This window comes from Callorhinchus milii, unplaced genomic scaffold, assembly GCF_018977255.1.
Source record: "Callorhinchus milii isolate IMCB2004 unplaced genomic scaffold, IMCB_Cmil_1.0 Scaffold10, whole genome shotgun sequence".
Taxonomy (NCBI): domain Eukaryota; kingdom Metazoa; phylum Chordata; class Chondrichthyes; order Chimaeriformes; family Callorhinchidae; genus Callorhinchus; species Callorhinchus milii.
This window is the reverse complement of record NW_024704751.1, coordinates 12914123-12930769: the sequence shown is the minus strand read 5'-3', so window position 1 is coordinate 12930769 and position 16647 is coordinate 12914123. Positions and strand designations below refer to the sequence as shown.

The following is a 16647-nucleotide window of genomic DNA, read 5'->3' as shown; positions in this document are numbered from 1 at the left end:
TCGGATGCTGACAAGGTCAAAGGCATTGGTTGGGTGTAGAGAAGGAGTTTAGGCAATGGGTGAGGTTCAGGCTGGGGAGGGAGGGCAGGGGAGGAGAGGGCGCAGACAGGCAAGATGAAAGAGGTTGAAGTCGCCTAAAGTAAGATGACGCTCACAGCAGAAGCTCAGGAACAGTTGGAGGCAGGAGATCTCAGCAAGAGAGGTACTAGGACATTTGAGTCAGAGAACAATTTTTTTTAATACTTAAAATCTAAACTTTTATCAGATTTGGCAGCCGAGATAGGCAAGGAAAGACTATTACTGCTGCTGCCTCACCCATCCTGTTTGCTCCACAACCTCAGTTCCATTCTTTGCTCTGACCGGAGACTTGTGTTGTCAGTGGACATGGGGGAGGGGGGACTGTCTGTCCCAGTTGTTAATCACAATGTGATAAACATCAGGCAATCAGCCTGACTTTAGACCACCTTGTCCTAAGATCAGTTTTAAACCTGCATCTCCTTGGGACGTGAGAGCCCCAATACAAATGTAATGATAAATAAATAAATAATAATCACGTCGCCGAGACGTCTCAAAGCACTTCACAGAATATACTGTAAAGTGTGGTGACTGTATATTTTGTGGGCAAAACGTGGCAGCCAATTGCGCACAGCAGTGTCCCATAAACAGTCGTGGATTGAGTGACCAATTTTTTTATTTTTTTTTGGAAGGTTTATTACCCCCGGAAAGCAATCCGCCAAACAACTAACAAGCGGGTTCCTGCTTACTGCTAGGTAAACAGGCGTGTGGAGTCAGGAAACTTGCCTAATGTGATTTGATGTTATTGTTGGAACACAAGTGAGTTAGCCTGATCTGATCCCATTTGACACAATAACTGACAGAAGTATTTTTTTAATCAGTTGGATTCCATAAAGACAGCAGGCATATGTGCACAGATTTATTACACATATATATATTCAGATAAGACGGAAAGAGAGAGATGAATATAAAAGTTCCCCATAGTTACTATTCTTCCTGCTGGAGATAGATATTTAGGGTCACAGAATGTGTTTCTGGAGCAATGCTAACTGATATTTACCGTTCTCTGTGTCCCATATAATTTTGCGTAGTTGATTAATGTTTGTATCTGCGGGCTTTCTAAGCTAGAAGAAGCGCTGTAAAACAAACACAGTTCGGTTTGAACTTCAGGGAAACTTGTAAAACAATTTCAGCACTCGAATTCCAAACACGTCGAATCCACACAAAAAAAAAGTTTTGAAGTAAAAAGCGAAAATGCCCCCGAATCGAGCTGCCGTGAAGTGAAGAAGCGGCTTTTAAAGCGAATAAATGAAAGGGTTAAGCTTATTTTAAATGACAGGCTGCATGGGAGTATGAATATGGTCAATGCATAACCTCAATGTTCTGTGAATATGCTGTGATTAGTCTATATATAGTCAGGATGGCTCAAGTCTGGAGCATGGCCTGGGGTTGTACCTATCATCTAGCAACAGCCAAACCAGTTAGATAGCAGAAAACCCAAGGGGATTCAGCCTGAGTCACTTCAACAGTCTGCGACTCGATAAATACAGCCTCTGGAGTCTTAAGTACAGTCTGCAACCGAATTCCACTTCTCCGATTTTCAGAAAGGAATTAAAACTTATGGATCTCTTTAAGCTTAGCAAATCTCCACAGTAAAACTTTCTGCAGATTTTTTTTATTTCATCCGGCCATCTTTCGACATAAAGGTTTATATTTAAGCGAGGCATTTTTTGCTTTTTTTCGTTACCACAATTCGGATTCCTGCTGCCGTCTAATTATGCGCTTCTGAACAGTTACTTTTTTTTGGGTGGGGGGTGGGTGGGGGGGAGGGGAGGGGAGGGGGGAAACAATTTTTTGATGCTTTTAAAAGTACGGCTTTGGCTCTAAACGTTAAATGAGATAAACCCAATCGAAACAAAGTGAAGGTATTGGTTATGGCAAGACTGAGGAGATGTAACAGGACAGATTTTTCTCTGCTCTGTTTGTTGTTACTGTTCGTGGATCTGGTGAATGGGAGTCTGATGAATCAGCATCATTCAAACTTCATCCATCGGAGGCTGAACAGCAGGGAGAGACGGGAGATGCAGAAAGAGATCTTGTCTATTCTGGGTTTGTCAAGGCGTCCGAGACCTCTGCTCTCCTTCAAACGCTCGGCCTCCGCCCCAGTCTTCATGCTGGACCTCTATCGGACAATGGCCAGTGAAGAAACAGGCAGAGTGAGAGGGGCTTCCCTGCCTTTCCACATGCTCCCGAGTGCTCATCACAGACCCCTGGAGGAGAGCTTTCTCAGTCAAGCAGATACCATTATGAGCTTTGTTAATGGAGGTAAGTTTCAAAACCAAACAGCATTGTGTGCATTACACTTTGGAAAGTCTATACGTTTCGTTGGAAAGACGACATAGATTTATTTTGACCTCTTGTTCGGTGAGGTCCTTGCATTTGATATGGCACCTTATCACATCTTTGAGCCATCTCAAAGTGTCCCTTAAGGGCATCGGAATACTTGGCTGCCACTTACAAAATATACATTCAATTCACTTTATGGTGAGTTCCGTGAAGGGCTTTGAGACGTCTTGAAGAGGAGATAAGGCACTGTATCAGATGCAAGGATTATTTTATTATTATTATTAAAACCAAACAGTGAGATTTTACTGAATTTAGTCAATGCTGCGGGAAACATTTCTGTGACATGTGAAGTGTATGTGATCTCTGACAGTGCATTAAATCCATGTACATTTCCATTTGTGTCAGCTCACTGAACAGTGACCTGTCGTCATGAGCTCTTGTAAATGGGTTTGTGGCAAGCGATAAAGAAAGGACTTCAATATAAAAGGTAAATGTTTCGAAGTTTATTTAACTCCAGGATTGTTCACTTCCTTGCGGAATATCATTCAGTGTAAATGTAGAATCCAGCTCTACACTGAGAACGAGAGATCAGAGCTTTTCATTATTTTTTGCCTCTTTAAAGTTTTTATTTGTGTTCACCATCCTCTTACTGTTACCCTAACAAAATATAATAATACAAAATACGATCTTCAACTGGCTGCCGCCTTTTGCCCACAAAATATACAGTCACTGCGCTTTCCGGTATATTCTGTGAAGCGCTTTGAGGCATCTCGAAGATGTGATAAGGCGCTATATCAAATGCAAGAATTATTATTATTATAAAGTCATACGTCAGCTGTTATGGTGCTCTCTCTGGTCAGGCCCACTTGGAGTATTGTGTATATTATATTTTATATTTATTTATTTCTTGCCGTGGCATAAACTGCACAGCCCCAGGTCCTGGAGCCAGTGCAGAGAGCATAGGTTTAGGGTTGCAGTTCTCTTCTTGTGCCTCTATATGTCTAGCCCTATCGACACGGCTTTTACCATAATACCAAACACATTGCCCCCTTTCTTATGGTTTGTGGGCCTCATTTTCCTGCATTTTATTCACCCACTGTTGCTGTTCCTTGTAATTAGAACATGGGTTCGGATGGAGAAGGTTCTTTGGCTCATTTGATCTCAACTCTTCCAGAATCCCAACCCTACCATCTGCCCAATACAGCATCAAATAGGTCCAGAGTCCCAGTCTCCGTTCTTCTTCCTGGTCACCTGTTCCAGCTGTTTGACAGCCTTCAGCATAAAGAGATCTATTGGCCCAGGTTAACATTACTTTGGGCTATGATGCTCAGGTTAGTGTCTGCTGACATACTGTTTGTGGGACGCTGCTGTGCGAAATTGGCTGCCATGTTTCGCCCACTAAATATACGATCCATTTTACACTTTGTATTCTGTGAAGCTCTTGAGATATCCCTAAGATGTGATAAGGCGCGATATTAAATGAAAGAATTATATTTATTATTATCCAATGCTTTGGTTCCCAAGAGAAGAATGACTACTTGAGGAAAGTCCTGGCGAGTGCATCAGAAATTTCATTGCGTCAGCCTTTAACCCCAGTCCTAACAGATGAAGAAAATGTATCTCACCAGCTCTTTCTTCTTTGTTGCACAAGAACATAAACCATTGTGACAATACTGAACATTTAGAGGGAAATAATCAGCAATGAATTGCCATAAAACCCAAGTCCCAGTATAAGGTAATCCCAATTCTGCCTGAAACTAATAAGACAGACATTTTTATTCTTAACTAAGAAATGTTTGTATCTCAAAGCTACAGGGAGATGTCAGTATTTAAAGAGTTCATTTGAGACTTGCATTTTATTCATTTACAATGTCATTTAGAACTGTGATTTTGAAGATGGAATAGTTAACAGTTTGATTTTCCAGTCACTTGCTGATGGGATATGAAGGACCTTTCCTCCTTTAAGACCCATCTCAAGACCCCCCTCTTCGCCCATGCCTTTGGTCACCCTCCAGCTCAGATGCGGATCCCTGACTGAGCAGCACCTTGGGAGGTCCTCCTGATGGGAAAGGCGCTGTGTAAATGTAATTTGTTGTTGTTGTGGTTTCTGGATTGGCTTTTGGTGGGAAAACACCGACAGCTCAGGTCACAAGTCCTTGGTTGCTCACGTCTCTGACTGGACGATTGTAGGAACTTATCTTAGGAGTTCCCATCTGATAATTTCCTCTTGATTGCTTCCTGAGGGAAAACAACTATTCAAACAAGAAAAAAAAATCTCCAACAATTTGTCTGGATTTATTTGATACCAGTGGGACCCTTCAGTGCAAGTGCCAATATTAACATGATTGGCTGAGCACTCGTGGAAAGATGACCAAAAGCCTGGCCAAAGAGGTCTTCAGACAGACCTGAAAGGCGGTGAGGGAAGAGGCAAAGTGAAGGGACTCCAGGATGGAGTTCTAGAGTGTGGGGGTAGATAGGTTGAAACCTCAACCACTGATAGTAAGATACAATACAATATAAAATTAAGATTTGTATAGCACCTTCCACATCAGGAGGACGTCCCAAGGCGCTATGGGGCAGGGTGGGGAACATGAAGTAGACAAGTGCCTGAATGCAACAACAACAATTTGCATTTATATAGTGCCTCTCGTGCAGGGTAGTGTCTCAGAGAGCTTATTTGGTTAAAGTTAATTTGGTTAAAGCTTGGATTAGAAACTATTCTGATAAAATGTTTTTTTTTCTCTCTCTTGAATTTCATTTCACACCTCCAGCACCGGTGATGCTTTCCTTCAACACTCAGACCAGAAAGGCTTTACGACATAACTGGGATTCATTTAATTAATTCATCTTATCGTACAATTCCTGCGAACTGCCGAACACGGTTCAAATGTGTTACTCCAGCCTATCCTGGAGCAATGTGGTTTGAGCACGGTAAAGATAATTGGTAACTTACCACTGCACTTCACAATAACAATCCGTGAGCCATCTCAACGATGTGATAACGTATGTAGCAAACGCAACGATTATTATTATTATTAATAACGCCAATAAGAACAGTGCTATCCAGAGAAAAATGGTTCATTTAAATGAGCTGCTTTTGTTCGCTGTTCTCAATCTTGTTTCCTCCTTTCAGTTGCAATTAGAGTCTGAAGTATGAAGAGACCTCATGCAAGCAAAAAGCAGCGCTCGAATTTTGAGGTCGGACTCCGCCACTGTCAATCCCTCCGGGACTCTACCCCACGTGAGGGGCGCTATATAAATGCAAGATGTTGAGCTAAAACAGAAGTCGCTGGGAACGCTCAGCAGGTCAGGCAGCATCTTGGAGAAAGGATAGTGAGTTAAAGACCCGAAACGTTGAGTTTTACTTTCCTTTCACTGTAGACGCTGTCTGACCCGCTGAGTGTTCCCGGCAACTTCTGATTTTGTTTCGGATTTCCAGCATCTGTAGTATTTTGCGGCAAGTTGTTGAGCGGTTGCAGCCAGGACAACAATCCTCGCATTTGATACAGCGCCTTGTCACATCTTTGAGACGTCTCAAAGCGCTTCACAGACCATACTAAAGGGTAGCGACCGTGTATTTTGTGGGCGAAACGCGGAGGCAGGAGGCAGGTCCATTGGGTCGGAAAGGCCCATCCCAGCGTGTGCGTGATAGTTATAAATTTCAGATCAGATGATCTCAGAAGATACTTGAAGTAAATAAGGATGAAACGCTGCGTAATTGTAAGTTCATTCCTTTTAATGTGGTAAGCACTTTACCATGGTCCCTGGAGCAAGAAGGCTGTCACGCATATGGCAATTTTTTTTATTACTCGGCCTCTGTGGATTGGGTTTCTGCAGCATTGCCAGGGAAGCTCCACATCCCACAAATGTTCTTACATCCATGTGCAGCCTAACTGGCCTCACCATCATGTTAGCATTTGCAGTATCTAATAATAATAATAATAATAATAATCCTTGCATTTGATACAGTGCCTTATCATGCCTTCAAGATGTCTCAAAGCGCTTCGCAGAATTTACTAGAAAGTGGCGTTAAAACTGATGGTACACTTCGTGGGCGAAATGCAGAATTGCGCACAGCACATCCAATGCAACAATATCCTACGCGTTTAATCAACGTGTCAACATTGGTAAGATTAAGGCAGAGACTATAAAATAATTCACATGTTCCTCTCACTGAAATTAAAAGACGAGTCGGAACTTTCTGTATAATTACGATACATAGGTCCTCGTGATATAATGTACGTTTGTAAATAAATGCATGTACAGGTATATAATTTAAGAATGAATGCACATGTACATACACTTACGGGGTATGTATTATCTGGGAGGTAGAACCAGGAATGATCAGAGCAGGAGATCAGAAAAAGATTGAAATAGCTTTTTGGATGGCAGATTCCAGCCTTCAGCCCAGTACATCATGTTGGCTTTGGACTGAAACCAAACTCTTAAAAAAAAGTCTTAACAATTTCAGAGTGGATTTCAGCACATGGCTTTAGGATACAGTAACCTTCAGTCACATTTTCATTTCATTTGAAACCCACCCTGTTTTCACCCTTTAATTAATTCCTTCTTTAAAGGAGTTTATTTTTAAAGCTGAACGTTCCTATAATTATCTCTCTGGATTTCATTCTGGCTTGTGAGCCAGTGCCCTCCCTCGCTCGCTCTGCTTTGGTTCAGAAAGAGCAGCGTAAGGTGATGTGGCTGTTGCATAACATGGAGATGTGGCTGCTAAGGTTCTCAGTGAATATGTTATGAAAGAGTTTTTAAATGTATTTAGCGTATCACAGATACAACGGGTGGGGGGGTCACAGTTCCGACTGCCAAGTGCGGTCAGAGTAAAGTCCTGTTTGCTGTTGTGATGTTTGTATCAATCGGGCAAATTCCATTCATAGTGTGCGTTAGATTAATGAAGTACATAGCTGCACAGTCAATCAGGGGATGGGAAGGCTGGTAAGCCAGAATATCAAGGAGATCAAAGTACATATACTTCTTTATAATGTCATTAACATGTGCAGTGTTAGGAAGGGGCATGGAAGCTTCCATAGTCAAGCAACTCACTCCAAACCTCTAGCACCACTTGTGCAACACATGTTGGTTGTTAATGCAGAAAAGTCTTTTGTCGCTGTGTAACAGAGCTTTTATTGCCACAACGATCCAAAATACAGTCATGGTGTCAGCTGTTATTGTGCTTTCCTATGGTCCATTGGTTATCAATGAAGCCCAAACCCTCACAAACTGGGCATCAATAGATACATTGGCACTCAAAACCCTAGCAAGCAAAGCAACAAGGCTGGTGAGTACGTTAGGTACAAAAGATTCAGAGGTTTGGAGATTACATACACGGTAGTCGAAGCTTTATCAACTCCAACCCCCCCTGCACATGCAGAATCTACAGTGAACTGAATGGAAATGGAAACTAACGGGCATTTGTAAACCTTTCACTGCACCATCCCACATCGTTGTGTATCTGCTTCGCTGAAAGCACGTCCACCTGCGTTCTACGGTTATAAATTAAATGGGGACCTTCAAGGAAGCAAACACAAGCACCATCTCTTACACCAAGGTCCAGCAAGTTTGCTGAATAATTTAACTTTTAATTATATTCAGGGGTGGAGGTGCCAGACATTTCAAGGGAAAAACTTATTTTAAGCAGGTCTTTCTTTCTCATCTTACAGTGGAGCAAACCGAAGATACTTTTCACCATAAGACGCAGTGGAAAGAGTTTAAGTTTGACTTGACTCGGATTCCTCGAGGCGAAATGGTAACGGCAGCAGAGTTTCGGATCTACAAGACGTCGAATGAAAGTTTCCCGGGAAACCTGACTCTCCACGTGACTGTTTACCAGGTGCTGCAGGAGTTCCATGATAGGTCAGTGTCCAAGGTTCTGGGTAGGACATTAACACTGGTTAAGGAGAATTTAAAAAAAAAAAAAATTAAATAATAATTGGGTCACTCAATCCACAACTGTGTGTGGGACACTGCTGTGCGCAATTGGCTGCCACGATTCGCCCACAAAATATACAGTCAATTCACTTGAAACGTTCTTGAAGATGTGATAAGGCGCTCTATCAAATGCGAGGATTATTAGTAGTAGTGTCGTTTAAATGCTGCTGCATTCTCGAATGGTTAATTAAAGGAACATATAAGGGAGCGCTTGACAGTGATGGAGTGTGACCCTGAGCCAGGGGGAGAGGGAGGCGGTAGGTCACAATCAAAAAGGAAGGTCTTTGGGCGGATTTGAAAGTAGGGAGGGGGCTAGGAGAAAGGATTGAGGGAGAGAGTGACAGAGATCTACTGACTGAACCAAACCGACACCAGCCAATGTTGCCAAAGCGTAAATCGAAATGACTGATATATTGACAGATTAAACTTTGAGGTTACTTTGAAGTCCCTCATTATATGACCTTGATGTTTGTGTATAACTGGCTTTGCTCTGCTTCCCACACCCACTCTCCCCCCCCACCGCCCCCCAAAAAAAATAATACTCAAATGTCTCTTTCCCTTCAGGGAACCCCATCTGCTGCTGTTGGACAGTCAAGAAATGTGGCCGATGGAGGAAGGCTGGCTGGAGTTTGATATCACAGCGACAAGTAATGATTGGCTGATGAACCCTCACTATAACCTGGGGCTGAGGCTTTTTGTGGAGACAGAGGGAGGTACGATGTCCCACAGTACAAATGATGCGTGAAAGTTTGCAAAGCATTTCACTTGGTTGGAGCAAAATCATGATTAATAGTAATTATAATCCTTGCAATCGATACAGCGCCTTATCACATCTTCGAGACGTCTCAAAGCGCTTCAGAGGACACACTGTAAAGTGAATTGACTGTATATTTTGTGGGAGAAACTGCGCACAGCAGCGTCCCACAAACAGTCGTGGATTGAGTGGCCAAATTTTTTTCTTTTGAGGGATTATTGAATGCGTGGAAAGCCTGTCACAAGCAGTATCCAGCAAATTGCTCTAACAATTATCTCATTAAATATTTGTGTAAAAATAACTCAGTCTGCCGCTCCCAATAATTAACCAAGGTCAAAGCCATGGTAAGGTTCTCTTTCCTGCCAGGGTCCCAGCGCTTTGTGCCCTCGGCACAAAATCATAATAACAATCCTTGCATTTGATACAGCGCCTTATCACATCTTTGAGACATCTCAAAGGACTTCAAAGGATACTCTGTGAAGTGAATTGGCTGTATATTTTGCGGGAGAAACGTGGCAACCAACTGCGCACAGCAGCGTCCCCACAAACAGCTGTGGATTGAATATCAAATGCAAGGATTACGATTATTATTACCATTTAGGAATCGAACGATATTACCACAACAATCACAACAACAACTTGTGCTTATGTCGTGCCATCCACGCAGGGTAGCGTCTCAGAGCGCTTGTTGGTTTATTAGTATAGTTCCATCGCTTATCCAGTGTGTCTTTTCCCTACCAGGAGGCAGTGTGGACCCGGGCAGTGCTGGGCTGGTGGGCCGGCGAGGACCTCGCACAAAGCGACCGTTCATGGTGACCTTCTTCAGAGCAAGCCAGGCGCCCGTCCGTACCATACGGGCGGCCAACCGGAGAAAAGGCCGGAAGAAATACGGTGAACGACCTTCGTGCGAGAGATTGCCTGGCACCTTCGGTAACTCACTCAGCCGTTCTGTACATCCATCATTACGTCCATCGCCCACAAAATACACAGTCACCACACCTTACAGTATATCCTGTGAAGCACTTTCGGACGTCACGAAGACGTGATAAGGCACTGTATCAAATGCAAGGATTATTTTCATTATTATTACTTCTAGTTTTTTAATTTAAAAAAAAGTCAACTAACCTGTAGTTGATCCCTCTCGCGAGCAGTGAATCGGAATAAAACTTTGTGAAAAACATCGAAAGTTACCAAAAATGGATATCAATGACAGAAGATGTCAAGACCTTCCTCTTCGACCGCACCTTCGGTCACCCTGCTACCCCTCCACCCTCCCAGCCCTCCACCCCTCTGGATCCCAATTCACCAGCTCGGGTCCAAATCCCTGTCTTCTTGACGTGAAAGGCATGTCATTTGTTGTTGTTAAGAATTAGCATTCCAGTCATTCACATCCCGGGAATATAGCACTGTTTTTTTGTTATCACCACAATTCTGCAAATGGAGCCTGATTTCAGACAAGCAATCGTGCGGATAGTCAGTCACATGTGGATACGTGGCATTGTGTTGTCGACACAACAGACACTGAAGCCCATGTTGAAGATTTAATCTTGGAATACGGTCCACGAGAAGGGAAAGTTTCGATTCCGAGGTTTTATACCACACAGTGGCAGATGTGGAGTTTCAGCATTAAATTGGCCAAGGTTTACAAGCAAAGACCAGCTACAAACCAATGTATAGAATATTACAGCACAGAAGGAGGCCATTTGGCCCATCATGCTTGCGCTGGCTCTTTTGAAGAGTTATTCAATCATACTCCCCCGCTCTCTCCCCATATCCTTGCAGATTTATAGCCTGTAGAGGGGGAAGTCCTGGAAATACATCCTCATTTGCTATCCTGACCAAGGAACAATGTGTGGGACCACACCACACCACTCCTTAAAGCCACTCATACAAGTTAATTCATGTTCGTGCCTTCCAAACCCTCTAAGTTACCAGAGTTTAGACAGCCTCTGAGGGAAAATGAGAAACAGATTCAGTTAAACTCAGCTCCCGGCCTCTGGATCAATTACAGGATTCATTCATTATTCCCTGGGACAAGATATGAAGCGGAGAGGGGAAATATATTACCAGACTCAAAAGACCACGAGACCAATGCACACTTCACCGAGATTAGCGCTAATTCCTCTTTGTTAAATTGAATTAAACAATCACTCAGTTTAGGTTTACACAATATTGTTTTTTTTATATGAACCAGCAGGTTACAATGGCAGAGAGCAGACACAAGTTTGCAAGAGGCATGACCTGTATGTAAGCTTCCGAGAACTGGACTGGCAGGTAAGGTAAAATGCGGTAAAAGTAATGTCCTCAGAAGGTGTACAGCTACATTAAAAATGCATTGTTTTGTCCACAAAATACACAGTCACTCCACTTTACAGTATATCCTGAGAAGCGCTTTGAGACACTACCCTGGGTGGAGGGCACTGTATAAGTGCTAGTTGCTGTTTTATATCGAATGCAAGGATTATGATTGTTATTATCATAATCCAAAACAATTCATGTTTGAGATTACCCCGAAGGAATGGTTTCTGCATTAACTTGCATCTCAATAGTCAATGGATGCATTAACTTGCAGCTCAATAACATAAATGATCCCAGTTTGAATTGATTTGGACTCTACTCTGAACTTGGGTCTAAATTATGGCCATTATTCCTTAATGGGGTTCCTTAGTAAGCAAGTCTGAGCTGAGTAAATAGGGGTTTCCAGAAGTAAATCACAACAACAATCCTTGCATTTGATATAGCACCTTATCACGCCTTTGAGATGTCTCAAAGCGCTTCACAGGATACACTGCAAAGTGAATTGACTGTATATTTTATGGACAAACATCCATGGGAATTCATCTTTGACACATCTAATAGGAATCCCATTGTTAACAGAGTATGAAGGAATCCAAATAAGAAATGCCACAAATTAGACTTTTATTGTTGCTTGGGTGGTCCATTTCTTAATGTTAGTCTAATTAAAGAGTTAGTCACACTCGGTTGAGGGAGTGGAGTACTGTCCTCAGCCCTGTCGAGCGTGAGTAAGAGCAGGAAGTACAAGTCCCATCCCACTCCTAATTATTTTATTGATGAAAGTGATATTGTTTCACATCTAACAGTAGTGACTGGGGAGGCATTAAACCTGGGAGGCTCCTGAGAATAGAATGAGTTGGTTTTCTCACTCGCTTCCCTTCTGGGTTGACTGGCTGAGATTGAGACCTCTCTGTGTCTCACCATTCTGAAGTCTACAACATTTCCCATCATCAAGCCCGTACCATACCATACCAAAGCCTATCTCCCATTGCCTGGATACTTAACAACTTTCATGTAGGTTCAAGAACGGAAACAAGAATTAAAATCATCTTGCATCATCCATTTTATTTCATTTATTCCAGGTTGTTTCAAAGGAAACCCGCAGCTTTGCGAACACATTTAAAACCGGTATTTTGGAGGTTAATTTTCAATCTGGGGATCTTCGCTAAATATTTAGACTAGTATTTAGATGTGAGTTTATGATGACGGATAGAGTTTCTGCAGAAAGTGTTTTGCAAACAAGTGTTTTATTTGTTGAACCAAACTCATTCCAACTGAGGAATTGGGATAGTGTTTTGACCTGAGCTCTGTGACGCTACCCTTTGTGAGGGGCACTATATAAATACAAGTTGTTGTTGTTGATGATGATGAATTGATGCTTTCTGTCTGTCAATGTTAGGACTGGATAATTGCCCCAGAGGGCTATGAAGCATTTTACTGTGACGGAGATTGCTCCTTTCCCCTTGGATCCCACATGAATGCCTCCAACCATGCCATTGTGCAGGCACTGGTAAGTATTTCCACCAGGCCACAGTCTCTTCACCTCCCTTGCCTCCTTCAAGGCACGTCTCAAGGCCCTCTTCTTCGATCGTGGCTTCAGCCACCTTCCTACCCCAACCCTCCCTGCCCTCCACCCCTCCTGATTCCCAACCCCGACTCAGATCCAAATCCCTGAAGGTCCAGCATCTTGGGACGTCCTTCTGATGTGAAAGACGCTGTGTAAATGTAATTTGTCGTTGTTTTTGTACTCGGGTTCTCTCAGCACATCAATTTTGCCATTTTTAGCCGGAACATGCATAAAGGGAAATTTCTCCAGCATTTCCCTCCCCAATCTGATCAAGTGTATCTCCTAAAGAAATATTCTGAAGGCCATTCGAAACCTTCCTGATCTGAGAGCAATGAAAAGGTTCGATAGACGCAATATTTTTTGGCTAAAATGTGAAGGAAGGGAGTTAGTTATTCAATAACCATTTATTTTTCTCTCTCTCTCTCTTTCTCTCTGAAAGGTTCATCTAATGAAACCGGACGCAGTTCCCAAACCATGCTGCGCTCCCACCAAACTCAGCGCCACCTCAGTGCTCTACTTTGACGATAAATACAACGTGATATTAAAAAAGTATCGGAACATGGTGGCAAAGTCATGCGGCTGTCAATAGCAGCAGAAAAACTCTACTCTGTGGCATAACTCTGTTGTGCAGCTGGGATAATAGTTCCCGGAACAAGACGAGGAAAAACATGCTGCTCAGTTAGTTATACAGTATTTAATTGTCTGACATTTGTTTCAGTTTTATACCACAACATTGGGGTTACTGCGAGACGTATTTTTCAAGCTCCCAGGTCCACTATTGTGGTCTTCAAGGCCCGTCTCAAGACCCTCCTCTTCGACCGTACATTCGGTCACCCTCCTACCCCCACCCTCCGTGCCCTCCACCCCTCCTGATCCCAACCCCCAGCCTCGGGTCCAAATCCCTGACTGTCCCGCACCTTGGGATGTCCTCCCGACATGAAAGGCGCCGTGTGAATGTCATTTGTTGTTGAGCGCTCCGTATGGGTGCGAGAGAAACATTCAGAGTGCTTGTCCTCTGAGATCTGCAAATACTTCAGCTACACTTCCATTCTCCTGAGATAAGGTTGGGCTGGTTTCACTATCACACTGGGTAACCCACATCCTGTTCCATACCACAGCATTCCACTTAGCAGCGCATTGCAAATAGGCCCAACCAAAACAGCACTGGGTTTGTGTGAATTTGCAATTTCTTTCCATCCTGTTTCAGTAACAGCTAAAAGCATTTACCATTCAAAAGTACCCTAGTTTATCACTGTTGTCCAATGCTTAGTTTCGTAGCACTGTATTGCGGTTCTGCCATTTATTTGACTTAGTGACTTATTGAATCATCTTACTCCTCTTCACACAATGAGAGGCCTCACTTAAATGACAGCAAAAAAAAGTAGCTGGGTTTTTATATTAGTTTTTCCCCCCCCCCCGTATAAAGAAAAAGCCTCATTGTTTCTAGTGATCAATGTTTTTAGTAAACCCATTGAAATACTTTCTTAAATATAGTGACTTTTGTTGTGCAAGGAAATGCGGCAACTAAGAGCAATGACCAATGAATCCGTTTTTCTTTGTGAATTTAGGTGAGAGAGGAGAATTGGTCAGGACATCAGGAAAAGCTCCACACTCGTCTTTTAAATTGTGCCGTAGGATCATTAACGTCCATCTGAATCGTCGGGTGGAGCCTCGGTTTAACGGCTCATCCCAAAAAAAACAGTGTCTAACAATATTGTAATAATCCTTGCATTTGATCGAGACGTCTCAAAGCGCTTCACAGGATACACCGTAAAGTGGATTGATTATCTCTGACAATGCAGATCTCCCTCAGCCTAGATTATGAACTCATATCCTGGTCCAGGATTTAAACATTCCAGTTTCTAACCCAAAAGGAGAACAGAAAGAAATGAATCAAACTCTTGACACTGAACAATTGCCCCACAAGCAACTGCTGGGATGTTTACATAGTTGGATAGCAACATCTAGTGATCACAATGGAGTACTACAGTGGTACAGTTTTGACCGCCCCCCCCCCCCATCCCACCAACAACAACAACTTGCATTTATAGAGCGCCCACCCATCACACCGGACAGCGTCTCGCAGCGCTTAATAGGCTAATATTAATGTGGACGTTTATCTCGGAACTAAATACATCCAAACTGTCAGGAGCCAAACAACGTGTCCAACAAAACAAACTCAACAGCTGCCACCTTACACAGAGGGTCAGGAATTCCGAGAGGTAATGTAGTTCAATCTACACACAGCCCTACACACTCATAGACTTGTGATTTCGCATCCTCCGCAGTCTCTTCAGCGGACGATAAGTTGATTGAATCTTTTCAGACAGCTGCTATTTTGGGCTCGGAATCTGCTCCTGACTCGGTCGCTTCTGAAGCACAGACAGCGAGTGCTCAGTGACACTGGTAAACCCTGGTAGTTACCAATGGTGCTGGTTCAGGGAGGAAACAAACTAATCGGACTTAAGCCATATATATTGCCAAACCAGTTGAGTTCAGATCTCAGAAATTATATAAGCCTAGTGTTTTCTCTCCCTCACTGTGGGGAATTATCTTTCTCCTCCACCTGACCGTACAACAACAACAACAACAACTTGCGTTTATATTGCGCCCTTCACACAGAGAGTAGCACCCCAGAGCCCTTGCCGGCTCTTACCAAAAGGGATACTGGGTTACTGTATATTTATTGTTTTTCACCACAAACATCCCAAGGTCATGCGCTGCCAAAGAAGTGACATCCATGTGGAAACCAAATGACGATAAACAGATCACTGGTCCTGTCGCCACACTTGTGAAAGGAACGTTTGTAGTATAAGTGATCCCTTCTACAGCAGATAAGAATTAGCGTTGGACACTTCCTGTGCTGCTATCTGAGCTCTGAGAAAATCCCTGGGTAAAAGTGGTGAATAACCAAATAGTTTAGGGTAAGTGTAATTAGTAACCTGTACTAATCTGTAAACCCCCCCCCAAAAAAATAATAATTTGGTCACTCAATCCACGACTGTTTGTGGGACACTGCAATTGGCTGCCATGCTTTGCCCACAAAATATACAGTCACTACACTTACAGTATATTCTGTGAAGCGTCTCGAAGACACGATGAAGTATCAAATACGAGGATAAAAAAAAATCAAAGAACAAAAATAAGTCTAAGTAAAATTTCAAAATGTATAAAATTAAGAGTAAATTTAATCAATCGATAGATAATAAACCAGCAAATAATTAGAAATATAGAACAATAGGAACAAGAGGAGCCCACGCAGCTCACTGAACCAGTTTTCGACCTTGACAGATGTTTTTATCCCAATTCCACTTTCTTTCACAATACACCTTAATACCTCTACTATCCAAATATCTGTCTCTTTTTTTAAAATACCTTGCATTATTTCTGCCTCAACAGCTTTCTGTGGCAGAGGACAGGCTGATGCCCTTTAGACCTTTAGTCCTGTTGATCAGGGCAGATCATTGGGAGGAACAGATAGAAAAATAAATAAATTAAATGTTCTCAACCTCATTGATTTTTTGAATCATTCAGATAATATCAACAAATACGTTAGTCTGCAACCTCTGACACCGTCCTAAGAAAATTGCTCACTCAATCCCCGACTGTTTGTGGGACGCTGCTGTGCGCAATTGACTGCCACGTTTTCGCCCACAAAATACACGGTCAATTCACTTTACAGTATATCCCGTGAAGCGTTTTGAGACGTCTCAATGACGTGACAAGG

At 42.7% G+C, this 16647-nt stretch overlaps 1 protein-coding gene across 1 annotated transcript; it reads left to right on the top strand.

Annotated features, from left to right (window-relative positions):
- The first annotated feature begins 1841 nt into the window (after positions 1–1841).
- LOC103188699 (bone morphogenetic protein 7) lies at positions 1842–13723 on the top strand. The gene is made up of 7 exons (XM_042338621.1): positions 1842–2340; positions 8037–8229; positions 8869–9017; positions 9800–9988; positions 11256–11332; positions 12753–12863; positions 13360–13723. Exons 1-7 carry the CDS (start codon positions 1950–1952, stop codon positions 13507–13509), a joined length of 1260 nt encoding a protein of 419 aa, XP_042194555.1. The 5' UTR covers positions 1842–1949; the 3' UTR covers positions 13510–13723.
- Positions 13724–16647: the final 2924 nt, after the last annotated feature.

Bases quoted from the DNA above. Each gene is read 5' to 3' on its own strand.
- LOC103188699 (XM_042338621.1), top strand. From the start codon at position 1,950: ATGGCAAGACTGAGGAGATGTAACAGGACAGATTTTTCTCTGCTCTGT. The intron at 8,230-8,868 runs GTCAGTGTCCAA...CTTTCCCTTCAG, and splicing joins CTGCAGGAGTTCCATGATAG to GGAACCCCATCTGCTGCTGT. The intron at 11,333-12,752 runs GTAAGGTAAAAT...TGTCAATGTTAG, and splicing joins TCCGAGAACTGGACTGGCAG to GACTGGATAATTGCCCCAGA.